Source organism: Notothenia rossii (genome assembly GCF_949606895.1).
Source record: "Notothenia rossii genome assembly, chromosome: 2".
Lineage (NCBI taxonomy): Eukaryota > Metazoa > Chordata > Actinopteri > Perciformes > Nototheniidae > Notothenia > Notothenia rossii.
The window spans coordinates 28688563-28707802 of NC_136904.1; the positions used below are offsets into that span (position 1 = coordinate 28688563).

General features: G+C 40.2%; 2 protein-coding genes across 2 annotated transcripts; one reads left to right on the forward strand and one right to left on the reverse strand.

The window, feature by feature from the left end:
• Nucleotides 1-6744: 6744 nt before the first annotated feature.
• Nucleotides 6745-8693, forward strand: LOC307029571 (gonadotropin subunit beta-1-like; the record flags this gene model as incomplete). The annotated part of the gene is made up of 3 exons (XM_079665652.1): nucleotides 6745-6811; nucleotides 7450-7633; nucleotides 8469-8693. The coding sequence occupies exons 2-3, from the start codon at nucleotides 7472-7474 to the stop codon at nucleotides 8691-8693; spliced, it is 387 nt and encodes a 128-aa protein (XP_079521778.1). The 5' UTR covers nucleotides 6745-6811; nucleotides 7450-7471.
• Nucleotides 8694-15240: 6547 nt separating this feature from the next.
• Nucleotides 15241-19228, reverse strand: arl14ep (ADP-ribosylation factor-like 14 effector protein). The gene is made up of 5 exons (XM_079662554.1): nucleotides 19026-19228; nucleotides 18165-18357; nucleotides 17944-18072; nucleotides 17139-17179; nucleotides 15241-15871 (listed from the first exon to the last, which is right to left on the reverse strand). Exons 1-5 carry the CDS (start codon nucleotides 19094-19096, stop codon nucleotides 15643-15645), a joined length of 663 nt encoding a protein of 220 aa, XP_079518680.1. The 5' UTR covers nucleotides 19097-19228; the 3' UTR covers nucleotides 15241-15642.
• Nucleotides 19229-19240: the final 12 nt, after the last annotated feature.

The following is a 19240-nucleotide window of genomic DNA, read 5'->3' on the forward strand; positions in this document are numbered from 1 at the left end:
TGGAAACAGTCGTGTTTAAATCAGATTTTGTCAGAAATCGGGAGAAATGCGGGAGAAATATGACCCCGGGAGGAAACCGGGAGAGGGCAATGAAATCGGGAGTCTCCCGCGAAAATCGGGAGGGTTGACAAGTATGGCTATTGTATGCATTATTTTTGACCCAACATTTCTACAGGCATGTCAGAATATGGTACTATTTTCACATGAATATTCTAGCCATTGTCTATTTTTATACCACAAGCTGCAAAATGACCGCCTTACCCCACTGTACAGGCGGGTAGTTGTTTAGATATACCTGGCACCTGCGGGCCGCAGAGGGGCGGCGTAGTTTAGACGACGAAGACTGCTGCTCCGGGGCTGGTGAGTCAGGCGGGAGTAAGCTAGTGTCCACAACGGAGGGTAACGTGATGTCCGCATCTGACCTGTTGCTACTGTCTGCAGTAGATGCAGTGTTGCTGGCGTTTAGTGATGGTTGCTTTAACCATTTTCGTATAAATGATTATCCACAGATCAGATGTGTGTCACTGCTGTGGAAGCACTTTGGAAATGATGCACGCGCAGCGGAGCAGGTCACGCGCACCTGACACAATTTGTTGTTTGTATTTTTCGCTACGTTCTCTTTTTTGAATGGTTGCATAACGTTCAACTTCCCCGAAGATCTCGACGCGAAGCCTGAAGGGTAAACACCAGGTTTACTAATCGACCCGCACAATTTGTCCGGTGTCGGAATGTCTCGCTATGTTAATACATTTCTTAAAAAACAAAACACCATTTAATTTCGGGTTAAAATGTGTTGTAACTGCGTTACTGAACATTGTAACGGGTAATATATTACCCACATTTCATTAGTAATGCGTTACATTACTTCGTTACAGCAAAAAGTAATATATTACTGTAACTCCGTTACTTTTGTAACGCGTTACACCCAACACTGGTTATGGATCAGTATCAACAGTCCTGCCAGTAACGTTACTATATTATCAATGCTACTTTAGTTATAGCCTGATATATGATAGCTAACTTTACAATGTTGTGATGTGACGTTAGCTAACATTCTGTAGCTAACGCCGGTCACTCACCAAGTTAGCTGTCCAGTTCTTCACTGGTTCTCTTCACACCACAGCTCAATTTCTCTCCGATGGCCGTTATTTCTTCTAATCCTTGGCTGCTCCTGGTCTCTTGGACGCCTAGCAGGCTCATAATTATAAGGTTGTGGTCCGTCATATGCATTCGAATATTCATGTTAAACTTCTTCTGTGTCTTCTGTGTCGAAACTAGCATTGGGATCCATGTTTATTAATTAGACCCTCCAGAAAAACGCGGGCAAAAATCCTTGATTATTATGCGGGCTAAAATCCTCGATTATGCGATTAAACATGCGGGGTTTTTATGTGATTTTATGCGGTGAAATTGCGGAAAGTTGCGAAATATGCTAAATATGCGGGAAAAAATAATAACAATTTTTTTAAATATTGGGCTGTCTTATTTATTCTCTCTCACACACAACCTGCCACTAACGTTAAACCCCTTTACTATTCAATTAAACACATTCAATGTTTATTTATTGTAAAAGCAATTGGGCTATTTTAATCTCACACACCCCCCCCCCCCCCCCACACACACACACACACACTTCTCCGCCTCATTCTGTTTTCATTTACTCGTTCGTTATCTGACCAGCTTCAATCTTGTAGGCTACTCACTTCGTTTCTTGTAGCCCTCGAAAGGGTTTTGGAGGTTGATGCCTCGGTGACTGTGAGTTGTTTGGCTTTCTTGTCCGCAGCAGCAGAAAGCATTTTCGAATGTTTGAATGAATGAAAGTGGGTCGTCACCGTCGATTTTCTCTTATGCTCCAACACACAGTTGCACGGGGTGCAGAATAGTTTCCCCCCACTTTTTGCACGGTCTTTAGTAGAAATGTTCGTCGGTAAATGAGATGTATTAGATTTTTTCATTTTGGTGTTTTCTCTATCGCGTGAGCTCCACACGTTCACTCTATACAGTGTTGTTTACATTCTGTGATGCGCGAGCTGATGACGTCACGTCAAGACAACTTTGTTTTTTCTCAACTTTGTGTGGAAAAATGCGGGGATTATGCAACCTTTTGATAAATATGCGGCATTTTAAAAATCTGCGCCATTTTGCTGATTATGGGGTAAAATCTGCGATCGCAGAATAACATTTTTATGGAGGGTCTAATTAATACGTTACACCGGCCGCTCTCCCCCTTGTGTCCCCCGTGTTACGTCACACGCGGGAGGTCACGTGCCGAGTCTTTTTTATGCGGAAGTGAACATTTCTTACAAAAACGACGCCAGACGTCACTGTAGTGTAGTGTATATTTCTGTATATTTTTTTGAAAATCTAGTGTATTCATCATTTTCCTACACATTTATTCACAGGTGTCTTTAACCTGGAAGTTGCTCTTTAAGGCTAATACAAATGACAAGGCTAAGTAATGTAATGTAATGCTAACTAACGTGCTCGCTACTAGCTAGGTAGCTAACTTGACTATGTTCCATGCAAAACATGTATATTACCTGATATGTTTGGTCCTAGTCCTTTCACCAGACGAGAAGCGATAGAACGAGCAAGTGGTATGATCACTTTTGTGATTACAACCTGGTACAAAGCACACAGGCATCTTGTAAAAGTGAATTTATTGGAGCAATCTCTTATATTTATTGGAGGGAATATATCAGTTATGAGATCTTCTTCTTCTTCTTTGCTTTAATTGCGAGTTGCAACCAGTCTTGGAGCATTATCGCCTATGACATCACTTACGCGAACCAGAATGCGATTTGGGATTTGTAGTCTTTCTAGTTGCGTATCATTCATAGTCTTATATTTCAACAGTTTTACAACAAACTGTGACTTTTTTTACATGGAAATGATTGTTTAAGATTGACAAACATCATATGTGTCATTCGTGGCACAATTCAAACGGGATCAAAAGATAACTTTTCTCTCTCCATTGACTACAATGTATAATTTTCCGCTTCCGGGGTCCCATGGAGGCTCCCGGAAGGGGAGGGACTTCGCCTCTCTCTTGAGTGAGTGACATGCAGGCTCTGCATGCACAGCAAACCACCAATCACAATCATTCTTGATCAGATCACAGCAGGCCCCGCCCCGTTAGTTTGCAGACCATCAAAACACCGGTAAAAAATGAGCGAGGCACAGGAGGACAATACCTTAATCCGGTTAAATACAGTTAAAAAAAACGCAATATATATCGCAGGGGGGTAAAAAATTGCGATGTCAGTTTTTTTCAATATCGTGCAGCCCTACTGCATGTACATATTCCCTCATGCAGCACAGCCAATGGCTGGATGTAGTCCGGAAGGGGGAGCAACTGAAGCCCAGTGAGAACCAAAGCTTTGCTCTGGCTGACGGGAAGACATGCCATGGAGCCTTAGGAAAGGTACAGCTACTCTACGGCTAGCATGACATGATGTGGTCGCTAGAAACATACATCCTCGATGACAACAACCTGGCATTCCCTATCATTCTAGGCTTGGATTTCCTAACCAAGACCTCAACACATTATCAACCTGGGAGACCGAACATATGGAGTAAAGGGGCCAAGGGATTACGTGTTCTATTCATTCCTTTCTCAACCTGCTGAGATCCCGGCAGCTCACCCCAGTGTTAGTCTCATATAATGTTGGAGTCATTGCATGGAGCCTCATTCTTCAGTACCCTTGACCTAAAATCAGGCTACTGGCAAGTGGCAATGTCAGAGGAAAGCAAGGCCAAGACAGCCGTAATCACACCGATAGGCCTCTACCAGTTCAAATGCATGCCATTTGGGCTGAAGAACGCCGGTGCATCTTTCCAGCGATTGATGGAAAAGGTCCTGAGGGAGCTGAGGGGAAAATCTGCTTTGTGTATATCGATGATGTAATCATCTTTTCACCCTCACAAGAACAGCACCTCAATGATTTAAACGCTGTGATGAAGAGACTTCATGAGGCCAATTTAACACTCAATCTGAAGAAATGCCATTTCTTCCAGCAAGAGTTAAAGTTCCTTGGCCATATAGTGTCTGAGAAAGGGGTTCAGGTGGATTCAGAGAAAACACTGGCAGTGAAAGAATATCCTACTCCTACAAATATCAAGTCACTGCAACGATTTCTGGGACTTGTGGGATGGTACAACAAATTCATTTCCCACTTTGCAGATATGGCAGCTCCCTTGAATCGCCTGACAAGGAAAGCGGTGGAGTGGATATGGAGCGAAGAATGCCAACAAAGCTTTGAACACTTGAAACAGGCTATGATCAGTGCTCCCATCCTAACACAACCTGACCACTCAATTCCTTTTGAGGTGCACACAGGTGCTAGTGACGCCGGTTTGGGTGTAGTCTTAGTCCAAGCTACTGAGGAAGGGGAGCAGGTGATAGCTTATGCTTCACGGGGATTGAGAGGAGCCGAGTGTAACTACTCCACATCAGAAAAGGAATGTCTCGCTGTTGTATGGGCTGTTGAAAAGTGGCGACATTTTCTTGAGGGAAAATAATTCCCTGTATACACAGACCATGCTGCTTTGACTTGGGCCTTCAACTGTCCGAAGACCTCTTCCCGGCTGACTAGGTGGATCTTACGACTCCAGCAATTTCAATTTAGGGTCCAATACAGAAAAGGCCTGCACAACATAGTGCCTGATGCCCGGTCCAGAGCGGTTGCACATCCATCCGCAACTGCGTAAGTGGGTTGAGATGTTTCCTCTAAAAGACAGCAAAACTCACAAGATTGTTGCCGTCTTGAAAGGTGAGATCTTCACCCGTGAGTTGGTTTCTGATCGGGGAGCGCAGTTCACTGGCCGTGAAATGGCCAACCTATGCGAACCCTGGGGAGTCACACAAAAGTTCACCACCAGTTATCATCCTCAAGCCAATCTCACGGAACGGTCCTACCGGGCCATCAAAACGATGATTGCTTCTTATGTGGGGACACAACATAAGAACTGGGATCAGATGATCAGGGAATTTCGTTTTGCCGTCAATGTTGCCTATCATGAAACAACGGGGCAAACACCTGCAGTCCTGGCACTCGGAAGATCCCTGAAAGGCCCACTGGAGAGGTTGATCAGCCTTCCACCTCCACCTCATCAACCTACATATACGCTACTGGAAAGACAACAAAAAATGGTGGAACAAGTAAAAAAGAGAGTTGGAGTATGCCAAGCCAGACAAGCCAAGTATTATGATATACCCACAGGAGAGGTGCACAACTCCTGCTGGGAGACCTGGTCTGGGTCTGCACTCACCCACTCACTACTAAAGCATCAGAGAAATTGTCAGCCAAGCTTGCGCCTAAATGGTCGGGTCCAGCTATAGTGGGGAAAAAATTAGGCCCTATCAATTACCAGATAAAGTGGAACGGCCAAAACAAGAAAATGGACACTATCAATGTGGTGAACCTAAAGCCCTACTTCGGGGTGCTTTTTTTGTATAGCCTGAAAAGGCCTACAAACATTTCTGTTTTTGCCGCCGACGGGCGCAGGAGCAACAGCCTTTTTTGTCAATGAACAATAGCATGGATTAGGCAGTAAAGACACTTTTTGTGTATCGCAGAGCGGACTGTTTAATTTTGTTTGTGTTGTTTGGCTGGAAAACTGTCAATATAATGGATCCATGCATGAAATCTGTCTCTGTTTATTTTGTTTAAGGAGCAGATTGTCTGTTTATCAGTTCTGTTTACCTTTATAATATTATTTCATTCAAGAACCCCTTGTGCGTTTATTTAACACAACTATTTTAGATAGTTTATCGTTACAATGTAATGTAATTGTGGACGTGAAGTGATGAAAGAACATTAGTTAGAAATGACTTGCACTTAGTTACAATCGAAGTGTTTTATCGATGAGGATCCAGGAATATAAGGTACATTTGACTGATTACTTTGTGTACCTGTTGTTATCTTCATGATTTGAATACTTCCACAATCACTGCATCCACATGAAAACTACATTTCACATCATAATATATGTTACGATGTATACAGACAGACAGACAGTGCCAACAAAGTTCCCTGCGGATTCTTTCACTTGTGCATCCCATATAATTAAGTTTACAAAATGGTCTTTGAATGAATTCATTACAAAAACTAAGATTGGGGAATAATCACTGTGATGATGTCTTTTTTTTTTAAAACACAAAAAGCAATACAGAAATGATTTGGAGGAAAGCTGTAATTGTGTAAAACATAGGCGGTTTCAGAGAAAAACACCGACTGGTCAACCCTTCTCTGTCAATACAGAACATATATATTTATATATATGTAGATAGTTATACAATCTGACATATATATATATATATATATATATATATATATATATATGTAGAAAGATATATAACATGACATTCAAACACTGGAAAATGGCAGACACAAAGCAGGGAAGATGGAGTATGACAAATGAATGATGCTCATGTCAGTGTTTTCCTGTTTTTTTACTGTTGGGACAGATTTATTTTTACATTTGTGTGGTCCATCCAATCCTCCCTTCATGTAATCTTAACAAGATTATCTGTAGATAGCGACTCACTCCTCCTCACATGTTGGAAAAAAAGCATCCTTGAACCCTGGGACCTCCCCCACACTGTTGAGGGAAAATGTAGCTTTTCAGACTAAACAGGTGGGGAAATAGCACCGAGGCCAAGGATGAATAGATTAACGGGATTTATGAGCAGTGCTATTTAAGAGGGAGACAGCACAGCCGCAGGTTCACAGCTGCTGCAGATGTTGAGAGAGTAAGAGAAGAAACGACACACACAGCGGAGGTTCAACGCAACAACGGAGATCTACAGGTACACCTTTTAGACGTGGTGAAGATTCATGTGGATTTAATGCAGTCGTAATGTTTTAATGATATACTTGTCTCCTGCAAAGTCTGAAGAAATGTTTGAGGGTTCAACTTTTTACAGGGAAAAAAAGCTTAGATTATCGCAAACAAAATGACATTGATCTCAAATGAATTGGGAGCCATGACAAATACCTGACACCAGTTCATCTGTGTAGAAAGATAGATGTAACTTAGGTGAAACAACCCTTTGAAATCCTGATAGAACGTCTACAGGGTGAATTCAAATCTGTTTATGTTGATCGTACCAATTCTTGAAATTAATGTATCGCAGATCTCTAATCAAATCTAATCTTCTCTCTCTATATATACTGTATATATATACATATTTGTTTTTACATATTTTTTCCACAGCAGGAACATACTTCTACTTGACCAACTTAAATAGTGATGTCAAAAGCAAAGCTGCTCTGATATATCAAGATATTTTTGCATCCAGAGATCATTTTGTTTTGTTTTAGGAGACACAAAAGATAAATATCTCCACAATTGACCTACAACATTTTGTTTCACAACAACTCTGGACAACAAAGTCAAACTGTGCCTCAATGTAATCGTCATCTACTTGATCTTGTCACGTGGCAGGCGTCGGTGCTGCACCAGGAAGATGATGCAGCTGGTTGTCATGGCAGCAGTGCTGGCTCTGGCGGGGGCGGGGCAGCCCTGCAGGTCCAGGTGTTACCCGACCACGGTCCCCATCACCGTGAGGGGCTGTGGCATAAAGAAGGAGATCAACACCACCATTTGTGTCGGACAGTGTCCCAATGAGGTAGAGAACGATTATCACTCTGAGGTGATTCAAACTGCAGGTGCATTCATTTAGCTGATATGCATGATTCTGATAGGCTCTGCCCGGTGTATGGAGCTGCCACTGTATACTTATACAGTTTTAGAAATGTCTGATAAGCAGAGGTGGAATGTAGTGCATTTACTCTAGTATAGTTCTTACTGTAAGTATTTTTAGGACATAATTGTACTTTACCTGTTTTTCTTTTGCCACTTTATACTTTAACTTTATAACATTTCAGAGGACAAATAAGTACTTTTTACTGCACTACCGTTTTTATGCACTTATAGTTACTAGCTACTTTTACTTATAAAAACAGAAGCTTAAATGATATGACACACTTCTTTACTACTTAATGGCTATCAACATATCAACATTTACAAACTTAAACATTCAAATTATATGCTGTACCCTGTATTTGTAAGATTTAAAAAACAGAATAAGAAAATATTCTTTAATATTAACTTTAAGAGTACTTCTACTTTTGATGTCTAATGTGCAGAAATACAATATTTTCGATTTCGGTGCTAATACTTTTGTATTTTTTACCTTTTTTTTTCTCAGGTCTTTGAGTTGTAATTGAGTATTTTAACAACATCATATTTATAAAGGATCTCAGTACTTTTTCCCGCTCTGCTGATAAGAACGGATTTTTGCCTCAGTTCAGCCTGATAAAACTTTATTTGACACTACAAATAAAATAATAAATACAAATATGCTGGATCTCATAATAAAAACAAACAGTTTAACAAAGGTTAGAAGGATACCCTTTTGAATCAGTAATTGTGAGCTTCTAATCGTGTTCTGTTCCTCACAGGATTCGTTCTTGCCTGAGCGTTATGTAGGCCCTGTATACAGGAGGAAACAGGAGACCTGTAACGGGGACTGGTCCTACGAGGTGACGCACATTGACGGATGTGCAGAGCCTGTCTCCTACCCCGTGGCCAGTAAGTGCTACTGTAAGGGGTGCGTTGAAGATTACACCTCCTGCAAGCGTTATAATGAAGACTTAAACAGCTGCCTGTCCAACTTGGACTTGTAATCTTTGTGTCATGTTGCTTAAATAAACAGGTAACACTTACGCTTTTGTGGTTTGTATTTTTTTCCACAAGTAACATTTTTAATTGTTCTTTTAAGCTGTCTTAATCATCAGTCACAAATTTGCTCTGTCTTGTTGTAACATGCAGCGCATTGTCAACACTCATGAAATATCACACGTCAGTGCAGGAGTAACTTTAAGGCCATGAGAGCCGACTGAGAGATTAGATTTCCCACCAACACTTTCTTCTCTGTCCTGACCAAAGTGACTGGCCCCTGAAAATCAATAATCTTGCAATCATCACACTGAGAAAACAGCAGGCCTCATCTCTTTTCTGACAAGTGGAAATTATAGAAAAAAGTTGTGCAGCATATCCAAAAGCTCCATTCTTCTCTCTTCATAAAACTATTTCAAATGTCTTGTTTCTGCACTTGAGCTTGTTATAGCAGAAAGTTGAATACAGCGTATTTCTGGCATATTCATTTAATGTCACATAGTATAAGCTATATGATGTGTGTTACGGAGTTGGGTCACACAGAGTTAGAGAGACAATGGTTTTTCTGAATTATCAATAGATGTATTCATTTTAAGTGAGCTGACAGTTAGGGGAAGTTCAGTGAAGGCCTCAGGTTATAAAAACAGTTAACCTTTGTTAGTTGACTACTCCTAAAGGATGTCATGAGATAAGTAAACTTTCGACATCTGGAACATACAAGTATAGCATTCAGAGGCAGAACATGTGATATTGTTTGTTAGCTAATGTAAGGAAATGTGTGTGCGTCATTTTAGAATCCTATATATGTTTCTGTAAAGTTCTACTGCTTGGCAGCATTGCTGTAGGACTGCTTGAGAGCAGAGGTAATGTTTTCCTCGTTATTGTTGATTGTTGTACAACGAAATAATAATTGATCAACTATACCTGTGTTTGTGTTTTATTGATCCCTCTCTCTTTCATTCTTTCCTGTTGTGAGTGCTAAATTGCCACAACAATTTATTATTGCAATAGGCCCTTTTGTCTGATGATGCTGTCACTTTGATGTTAAACTCTGCTCTCATGTTAAAGGTTTTGTGAAATATGCTATGTAGCCAAATGTGTTCGTTAATCAACCGGACCAGTTAGCAGACTTTATTGTTTATTTTCTCTTTAAAAGATATTAGTGTAAGCACTCAAACCGAATAGAAAAAAAACCTTTATATGGTACAAAAGCCAAACCGCAGCTGTTCTGCTGAAATGTTTTAATGATTAGCATCTTTGCAGAGAAATGAACTAAATGATATATCAGCTGTTACCCTGAAGTCCTCTGCGGTTTGCAGGCTTGTTTTTTTAGCCAAAAGCAGGTCAAGCTCCTGAGTCAGAAGAATTTTAGCATGACATTTTATTAGTCCGGAGACATGGATAAACCTGAAGCCCCTGAGGACAGACAACTCACTCATTCAAATGAGAAGAGCTTCATTACCTACATTCTAGTGACTTGGCAACAGTTGTATCCCAACCATACATATTCTTTAGTGTGGACAGCATTTAAGTCAGATTCATCCATTATAATTGTTGTCAATATTAGACTTATTGAGAAAATAAACATGCTGTGATTTATTTTTAGAATTAAATGTTTACTGTAAAACCAAATAGAGATGGAATATTAAATTAAATATAGAACATTGACGTTTTAAAGACGAAGGAATCACAAAATAGACACATGATAGACAGAGTGGTAATAATCAAAGTGTCTTGATGCGAGATAGTCTGACTTTTATCCCTGATGTCACTAAGGCTCCGGAAGCAGTAGATCCTACATTTTTTATAATTCATCATACACTAGACATCTTGATTCTTTCAAACTATCGATAACAAGAAGAGATTAACTTAACACTGTCACATTTGTATAAAGTCTCATTTGGATGGATGTCAGCTGTGCACACTGGAGCACACATATTAAAGGGTATCAGTATGTGAGCCAGCCGGTAGTGCAGGGGTCAAAGCCAAAGGGCCCTAACAAGTGACACAATCCATGAAATGATTAACGATAGAACGTGGGACAGAATGATCAATGACAGAAACAAGACGCGGGTGTGAGTACATTCAAGTGTAGTTTAAGACAGCAGCATACTGAGGCAAGTGGAAGTTCAGTAAGAGAATATATGACAGAAGGAGCTGAAGTATTCATTCAACACTTCTTTGTTGTTTAGAGTACATGGAGCGATGACTTGAGCTCGTGTAGAGGAGGAGAACGAGCCAGCAGGTAGAGGTGGACTGCTGCTTTTTTACCCTTTACACACACATTTCTTACTTTAACACAAGCATGCTGGGGTAGAGGGAGTGTGGGATAGATATGACTTAAAACATTGTGAGAAAGCAATATAGTTATAGCAAGTAAAGGCATTGGAAAAACACCAACCGCTATCACACTTACAGAGTTTTTGATGGAATTAATTATCTGCTGTATCAAGAGTTTTTTCGGTACCGCTTTACAATAAGACTACCCTTATAAAGGGTTCATAAAGGGCTTATAATTAGGTTGTAAAGACTTTATTAATCATTAAGAACCATTTATAAACCAGTTCTAACATAGTTTTCATACATCAACACAGGCTCACTATTTGGCAAGATGACTAAGCATTATATTGGCTACTTTGCTTACTTTTTCTTCTTCATCAGCCAGCTTCCTTGGTATCTGTTGTTCACTGAGTTGATTCTCCCCCCATCCATCTTGATGTTTCTTGGCATCTCTTTACGACCATTTATTTATGAGTTACTAACATTTATAGTTGCAGAAGGGGAGCCTTATTGTAAAGTGTAAAACACATTCCCATTTATTAACGAGTACAGATAAATCTGGGCTCACTATTTGGCAAGCAACCGGTCACAGTCACCCTGTTTATCTCATGTCTTATAAAAGCTTATTAGTGATTTATAAAGTTCACAACCTAATTAATAGATTCATTACAAACTATTCGTAAACTCTTTTTGGTACCGTTTTTTCTTTTGCCTGATCATGTGTTTTGTTTTTTAAAAAGGGAAGATTTACCAATGCAAGCTATTATTGCCCAAAGTCAAGTATTATAGAAATTAGACCAAAATACATACACCCAAAAATGATATTAAACCGAGAAAGTCATTTGAAAAATCTGGACATTGCAATATTACATTTTTAGCTCTCAGGCTGTTGATCCTGTGGTCCAGACTAAAATACTTCAACCCTTATGTGATCAATTGCAATGAAATAGTGTGTCAAAAATGCTGGAAAATGTATATCAGCCTCAGGGTAACTTCTAGTATTGTAGCTTTAATTATAGTCACTTTTTTTTGTTCATTTCCTTATATCTTTTTAGAAGTGAAATATGGAACAACCACATTACTTCATCTTCTCTGACAACATCCACACGGACCTTGGACCTTCTCATCCTGATGTTCATAGATTCTGGTTCAGCCTTTCATCTCCTAACAGACTCTTCTGTCACCTCTCCAACTCAGTGTGAACACTGCAGTCTGGATTTCGCTGACAGATTTCAGGTCATTGGTGTTCGTTAATAGCAGAAAAATGTTTTCATCCAGCAGCTCCCTGGAGGTTCATGTTCTCTCCTGACTGCCGAAGCCAAGATTTAGATAGACATTTAATCGTGCTCGCGGACGAGTCGTTCTCTCTGCTGGAAGGAAGAACTGGACGCGTTCATGTAGAGCAGGGGTGTCAAACTCAATTTCATCACGGGCCACATTCGCATAAACGTTGCACTCAAAGGGCGGGTTGTAACTATATAAATATATAATATATATATAAAATAATGTATTATATTACATTATTGCCTCTGAATTGGATTATTATCAGATAGGATAATAACTTAGTAATTAATACGTCTGAAAGCAGAAGTCCAGGGCAAATAATTGCAAGTCTCTTCAGTGCGCATGTCACAAAACGAGATGCATTGTGGGGCATGTAGTTTATGGGCAACCTGCTTCTGTAAAGTGGCATGTAACCGTATAATGAACGTATTATATTCTTTGAAAGCTCTTGTGGGGCCACATATAGGGGCGGACTGGCCATCGGGACGAATCCAGATGTGCCGGGCCCGGTCCTGAAGTGGGCCGGTCGGACGATGTGGGCCGGTCGGATAAGTCACTAGCACCCCCCCGTCCCCCCCGACAATTCACTAGCGGTATTTACTTGCGGTACCGAGGTGGGCCGGTGGTACAGAAGTGGAACGGTCGAGAGTCCCGGGCTGGTGTGTAGTCCCAGTCCGCGCCTAGCCACATAAAATGAAGTCGCGGGCCGGATTTGGCCCCCGGGCCTTGAGTTTGAGACCCCTGATGTAGAGGATGGCTTTGTGTCAGGCTTTGATGTATTCTTCCTTGAGATGGATTTTATAAAAACTAAGGACAAAATACTTGTATTTAAATGCTTTTTTCAGCACCGTCCAGAGCACATTATTATCACTACTGTCTTTGATTAACAGCTGTTAAAGCACAGAAGGCTCTAAATGGGCAAACCAACATACAGTGTACTCTCCTGCATGTGTTTCTGTTAGCCAGTGAGAGGGGTAGACCAAACTAAAATGACACATCCAGTAATGAGTTCATTTCCACAGCAACTTGGCTGTTTTTTGTGTTAGCACCGAAATGATTTGCTTTGTGAGGCGGGACTGAGGCACTGCGAGCTTTGACGTGCTTTCGACAAATGTAGTTAGTTAGATCGTTTTCTTGCCAGCAGGATTATGGAAAAAATACTACTGATTTTCAGGAAACTTGATGGAAGGGTGGGAAAGAGAGACAGATCAAACTCTCAGGGCGGATTCATGCATTAAATTTCACCTTATGAAACTTTCAGCGGAGGTCTGCGGTATCGGACTGCCGTTCTAATATTGCATGTCTTTTGGTCTTGAAAATAGCTTATCAAATGTAGTAGGCAAATTGAGATGATGACCCAATGACAGGGTTTTAAATACTATCACCTGGCTGCCAGCTCACAACTGGTACTGGATGTGTAATTAGTACATTGTGTAACTTTTATTATTTCTTAAAAATATCAAGCTATCTTTGGCTCTTTACTTGCTGTAACAAATGTACATTTCCCCTCTGTGGGACGAATAACGGTATTCTGATTACAATTCATCCTGATGGGAACACATCTTTTAGAGATCAACATCTTAGGAAAGTCAATGGGATTCATCTCCTGGGAACCATGAATAGCCGTACAAAGTTTTGCGGCAGTCCGTGTTGTAGATTTTAAGATATTCCACTAAATAAATGAACATTGCTCTCAGGAGATCAACAAACCGAGAAGGAGCTGTACTCTGGGGACCATGAATAAATATAGTAATGTTCATAGCATCCATTCAAGGGTCGTTGAGATAAGTTTTTGGCTTAAAACTTGAAATGACGTGAAGGATTCCATTACAAAACATCCTATTTTTATTATAAACAACTTTTGTAACCTCAACATAATAACATTATGGGCTAATAAATGGTTCAAACAGAATTAAATTTGAGTATTTCTTAACAAAATGAACAGATGCTACGCCTAAAATCAATAAAACAGTAGCAATGCGTAGTATCGTGCTTAATATGAATAATACACATCATTTATACAGCATAATGTATGAGAAAGAAGGCATCATTTAAAAAAGAAAATTGAACAAATTGATGAATGTCTCGTGTGCGTCGACCAGGGTATATTAATATTAATAAGCTATGAATAAAAATGAGTTATACAATTAACAACACAAAGAAACCTAGCATTTCATTTGAATGCCCTTTAAAAAAAGTAACATCTACCGTGAAAATTCCTAAAAGTTCAAATTTGGCAGGATCATGATTTGTCAGGCCATGCTGCAAGTGCTCCCTGGAAATAAGCAGGATATGTGAGGATATGAAGACAAAGCAATCCCGCGCCGCATGACACTTGACCTAGCCGTCCTCAAGGACAGCAGGATGTGGATAAATGAGACATTACTGTCTGAGCAGCAGATCTGCAACTCTTTCTTTAGCCAGCGTGATGAACTGCTGTGTCATGCTGCCTTTGTTCGGTGTGTTGGGGGGAGTACTAAAGATGGGTGAATCCAGTCTGCTAAACGGGCAGAAAATGACCTAATGGAAAAGTATTACATTTTAAAGGGAGGGTTCTAAAGACAAATTAATTAATGCCTTGACTTGTTAAAGGGCCTCCATAAAACATCTCGCGGACCCCCCCGCTCCCTGGAGTCTTCATCAGCAGGTCTTTGCCAGCTGACCTCAGCACAATGGGTGCCAGGACTTTTTCTTACGCTGCAAAAACACTGAGATCCTCACTTCCTCCTCACATCCACAAACTGGAACCATCCCCTAAACTAGCTTACTGTATGTAGCTGCAACGTCAGCATCTCATTTCTGAGCTCTGCTTTGTAGCTTATTGTATATTTTATTACTGATGTTATGTGATGCAAGGTAACCTTCAATGACATGAATTTAAACAGATTTATAGTTATTAACTGTAACTTCCTTTTGCCAGTAGGTGGCGCTATGACTATGATTCAAAATTGGCAGGTGTTTTCAGGCCAGAACTCACATCAAAGGTGTGACTTTGTCAGGGATTTAAACAAATATTTTATTTTTATAAACAAAAACATCATGCTTATAATGCTGTAAAATCCCCCAAAAATACTGATTAATCGTGGTGTTTAAAATGTTGTCTTATTTAGATTTGTGGTACAAACCAGTTTTCTTTCCAGAAAAATACACAATGTGTACATAAATCAACAACCTGAACAAAGGAAACCGGGCATTAACTAAAAAAGCACATTCAGCAGAATGCTAACATTGTTCTGCAAAGTTTTCTACCATGGGCAGTTACTTTGCAAGGCCTCATAATTATCAGTTGAAATTGTGGGAGATCTCTCCAGGAAAAGCATCCCAGTGTTGGATGGTTCATCCGCTGAACAGCAGCCGAATTTGAGGAAAGCGAGTTCCCAGTTTCTCTGATGACTAAATAACAAACTTGTTCCGGATGATCTCTCCACCCTCCACCTCCACCTGCTCGTAAAGCCACTTCCTGTCGCAGCGGCACTCGACCCCGCACTTGCGAGAGTTGCACCCGTTGCAGGGGTAAAAGCAGCCCATACAGTCCACATCCAGGCAGTCACACATGTCTTTATTGTTGGAGAGCAGTCTGCCTTTGTTGTCGTACACTTTGTTCTTGGCTCCAATAGACTGTCTGCAGGCACAAGCAGAAAAACTGACATTAGCAATATGTTTCATTGAAGCATTTTTCCTCTCTGGTGTTTGTTCCTTAATTACCATTTCATATTTGTTTTATGTCTGGGAGTAAAATATTACGATAGTGGAATATAAATGTACATTTTGCATTATAAAACTCAGTGGGCATCCACCGTAGTCTGAAAATGAGCATTCATTTTGAGAAACATTTACTGAGTGGTGAAAACCAAGGGACAGCTTCACAGCTCTATTTTCACGTCTAAATTCATATTTTATAAATCTAATTTACCTGTCCAGGGTCTAGAATGTACCCTTTGAACATTTCTACAGCATTGATACAATCAGATTGGGATGTTGTGTTTTTTTTAGATGGTGCTTCAACAGTTAACTACTTATTCCCTTCATACAGGCATAATTAGTTACTAGAACTCTATCTTTTTCTTCCTTAAAGACAATGGAAGACATCTATAAAGTTGAACTCAACAGGTCTTTTGAACATCCTCCCTAATGCGCCCCCTGTGTTGAGTTCTGGTACTGAAGAAACAAGCAGGGAAACCGGACGACTATAAGTATAAACAACAAAGTCAGACAAATAAGTAATGATACTGCCTGGTCCTTTAACCGGCGTTAGGAACATTATTTATTTGACAGATTTGTTCTAAAACAATAGCGAAATACTAAATGATATTCTGGCAAAAACATCTGACTATTGTCGTGGTCATGGTTTGGACAGAGTAATAAATTATGTGGCATCAGTGGTCGAGATGATTCCATTTGATATGTTGCTCACTTTTCTGTTTCACATGGGTTGTATCCCATCCTCTCAATCAAAGCTGAATAAAGCTACGCTTTCCTCATGTAACACGCGTTTACTCTTTCATATTAGATACTGAAATCAAAATGTTTACAGATTTTCTCAGGTGGACAGTTCTTCCTGCCATTAAAAATCTATGCTCAAATATCTCAACTAAACACAAACTGCCTGTTTTTGGTATCAGAGAACACAAATTCATCACAAAATACATTAAGACCCCAAATAATCTGAGATATGTCACCAGCAGCTGTTTTTAATTTGGCTCAGCAACCATTCCCACACAAAGCAAACTAGCGCCTGAAAGGAACGGCATCAGGTTAATCTGTGATGGGCTACATTCTGCAAAGCACTTACAAGGACACTTATTCACTTCTCTGAATAGTAGAGATAAATAGATGAAAACTCAGTAGAGCAACAGGGAGAATACAGAAACACCCACACCGTTTCTCACCTGTCAGACGTCTGTTTCCCTCCACGGCCTCCTCGTCCACCCTGTGACAAAATATATACATGTTAAGCCAACTATTTTAGTTAAAAAAACATTAAAACAATTATCTTAAGAAAACAGTGACATGTTCAACTAGTGGGTGTTCATTTTGGCTCTGACTGGTAAAGCAGAAACTACTAGAATCAGAATCAAGTTTATTGTTAAGTTTACACATATAAGGAGTTTGCTTTGGTATCTGGTGGTGCGAACAAAAACAATCGAAGAAAAATAAGTTGCAATGGTATATTATAGCAAGAAATATATAAGGATAAGTCTTTTTAAGAAACAATTTAGAATTAAAAAAGGATACTAGAGATAAGTATTCATACCTAATTTAAATGTAACTATACAGAGAAAACCTTAAAAGCTACAAAATAAATAAAACACTTATGACAATATATGGCAAACTACAGTGAATTCTATTTTTAAGTGGAGGGCTGTTTGCAAAACTATGCAGAATGCAGTCAGAGAGCCGAGCCTGAACATGGCTCACAGTATTTAGGGAAAAATAACAAGATGTTGTTCACGTGATGTGCATTAATGTCATGCATAATGTTTTTGGGTGTATAAAAAGTCAGTGTCAGTGTGGGTCCTGGGCCTTGTTGATTAGGCCGGTTTCAGAGGGGATGAAACTGTCCATGTGGCGAGAGGTTTTGGTCCTGATGGAGTGCAGCCTCCTGCCAGAGGGTAATTAATACTAATAGGATCCCTTAAATGTTGAACTACACACAATGTGCCTTCAGTGCAGGCACAGTAAGAGAGAACTCACCCTCACTCCTCCTCTCCGGTCTCTGCGTTGACTGACGGCGTCTCGCGCTCTGTCTTTGTCTGCTTGTGTCGCCGTTTGATTCACAACATTTGCCTCCTTTGGTACCACCGCTCTTTTACGAAGTTCAATCTGGGGAGTATTGGGATTATCTAGTCACTTTATATAAAATAAAACAGGATGAATTCAAACCAACTGCTACTGAATACCAGTCTCTACCACACCTTTGAGTCCTGCCCCTGGCTGAATATGGTGGGCACGGCGTCCTCCCTCAGAAACTGTTTTCCGTTGTAGTCCCTGAAGCAGTCGGCCCTGAAGTGCTCCGAGCAGAGGCAGGTGTTTGCTGTCGGGGTGAAGTTTTTCATCCCCAGGCTGTGCACCCATTTGCTGGCAAGTTGAGGTTTGCTTAGCGGGAACCTGATACGTAGGAGAGAGAGAGGTGAAGATTTCTAATGAGGATGCATGACTTTAACCATCAACACTTTTAAGATAATGTGATACAGCCTGAGGGTAAACTGTAGATAAAAGAGGTCAAAATCTCCTTAGATGACGTACATTTTTCTTGCAACTTGACATGCTTTTACAGTTACATGAGCATATCTAAATGGGTAATCTTAACACCTGGACAAACTGCTGTCCACATATGTAAATCATGTTCTCATTGATAGTATGTTGTGAGGGGTGTTGCTCTATATAATTGATACAGTGTATAAAGTAGCATCATGAGAAAATAATCAAGTAAAGTATAAGGACCTCATTTTTTCCTGAAGTACAATACTTGAGGAAATTCAGAGTTACATTACACCATGGGAGCCAATTAAAGATAATTATACGTAAATGAATACAGCAATGAACCGAGCTACAACAGGCCATGTTTAGTATGTATAGGCTGAGTCTGAGGCAGCATGGTATCAATACGCAAATTGAATCCGAATGTTAGCTTATGGTTGAAATATTGTCAGTGACAGTCAGTGATGTAAAAGCAGATGTATTAATGTCGGTTTCTTTACTGTGCCTTTCCTAAATGGCAGTTGATAGATCAGTTATCCTAAAACTTCCCCTCAGTCCGAGCGGTGAAAACTCACCTGTAAAATCGGATCTCCGACCCTTTGACAAACCTATTGTTGCACCCTATCGCTGCACATATTACAGGCATTGTCTCCTTTCTGTTGCAGATACAGTGATTTTGCAGAAAGAACAACAAACACTGGCGACTTATTTGCTACAGGTTCTTCTTTGGCGAAGTAAAGATGTAGATCCACTTCAACTTCCGGTTCTTCCTCCAAAGACTCTGCCCTCT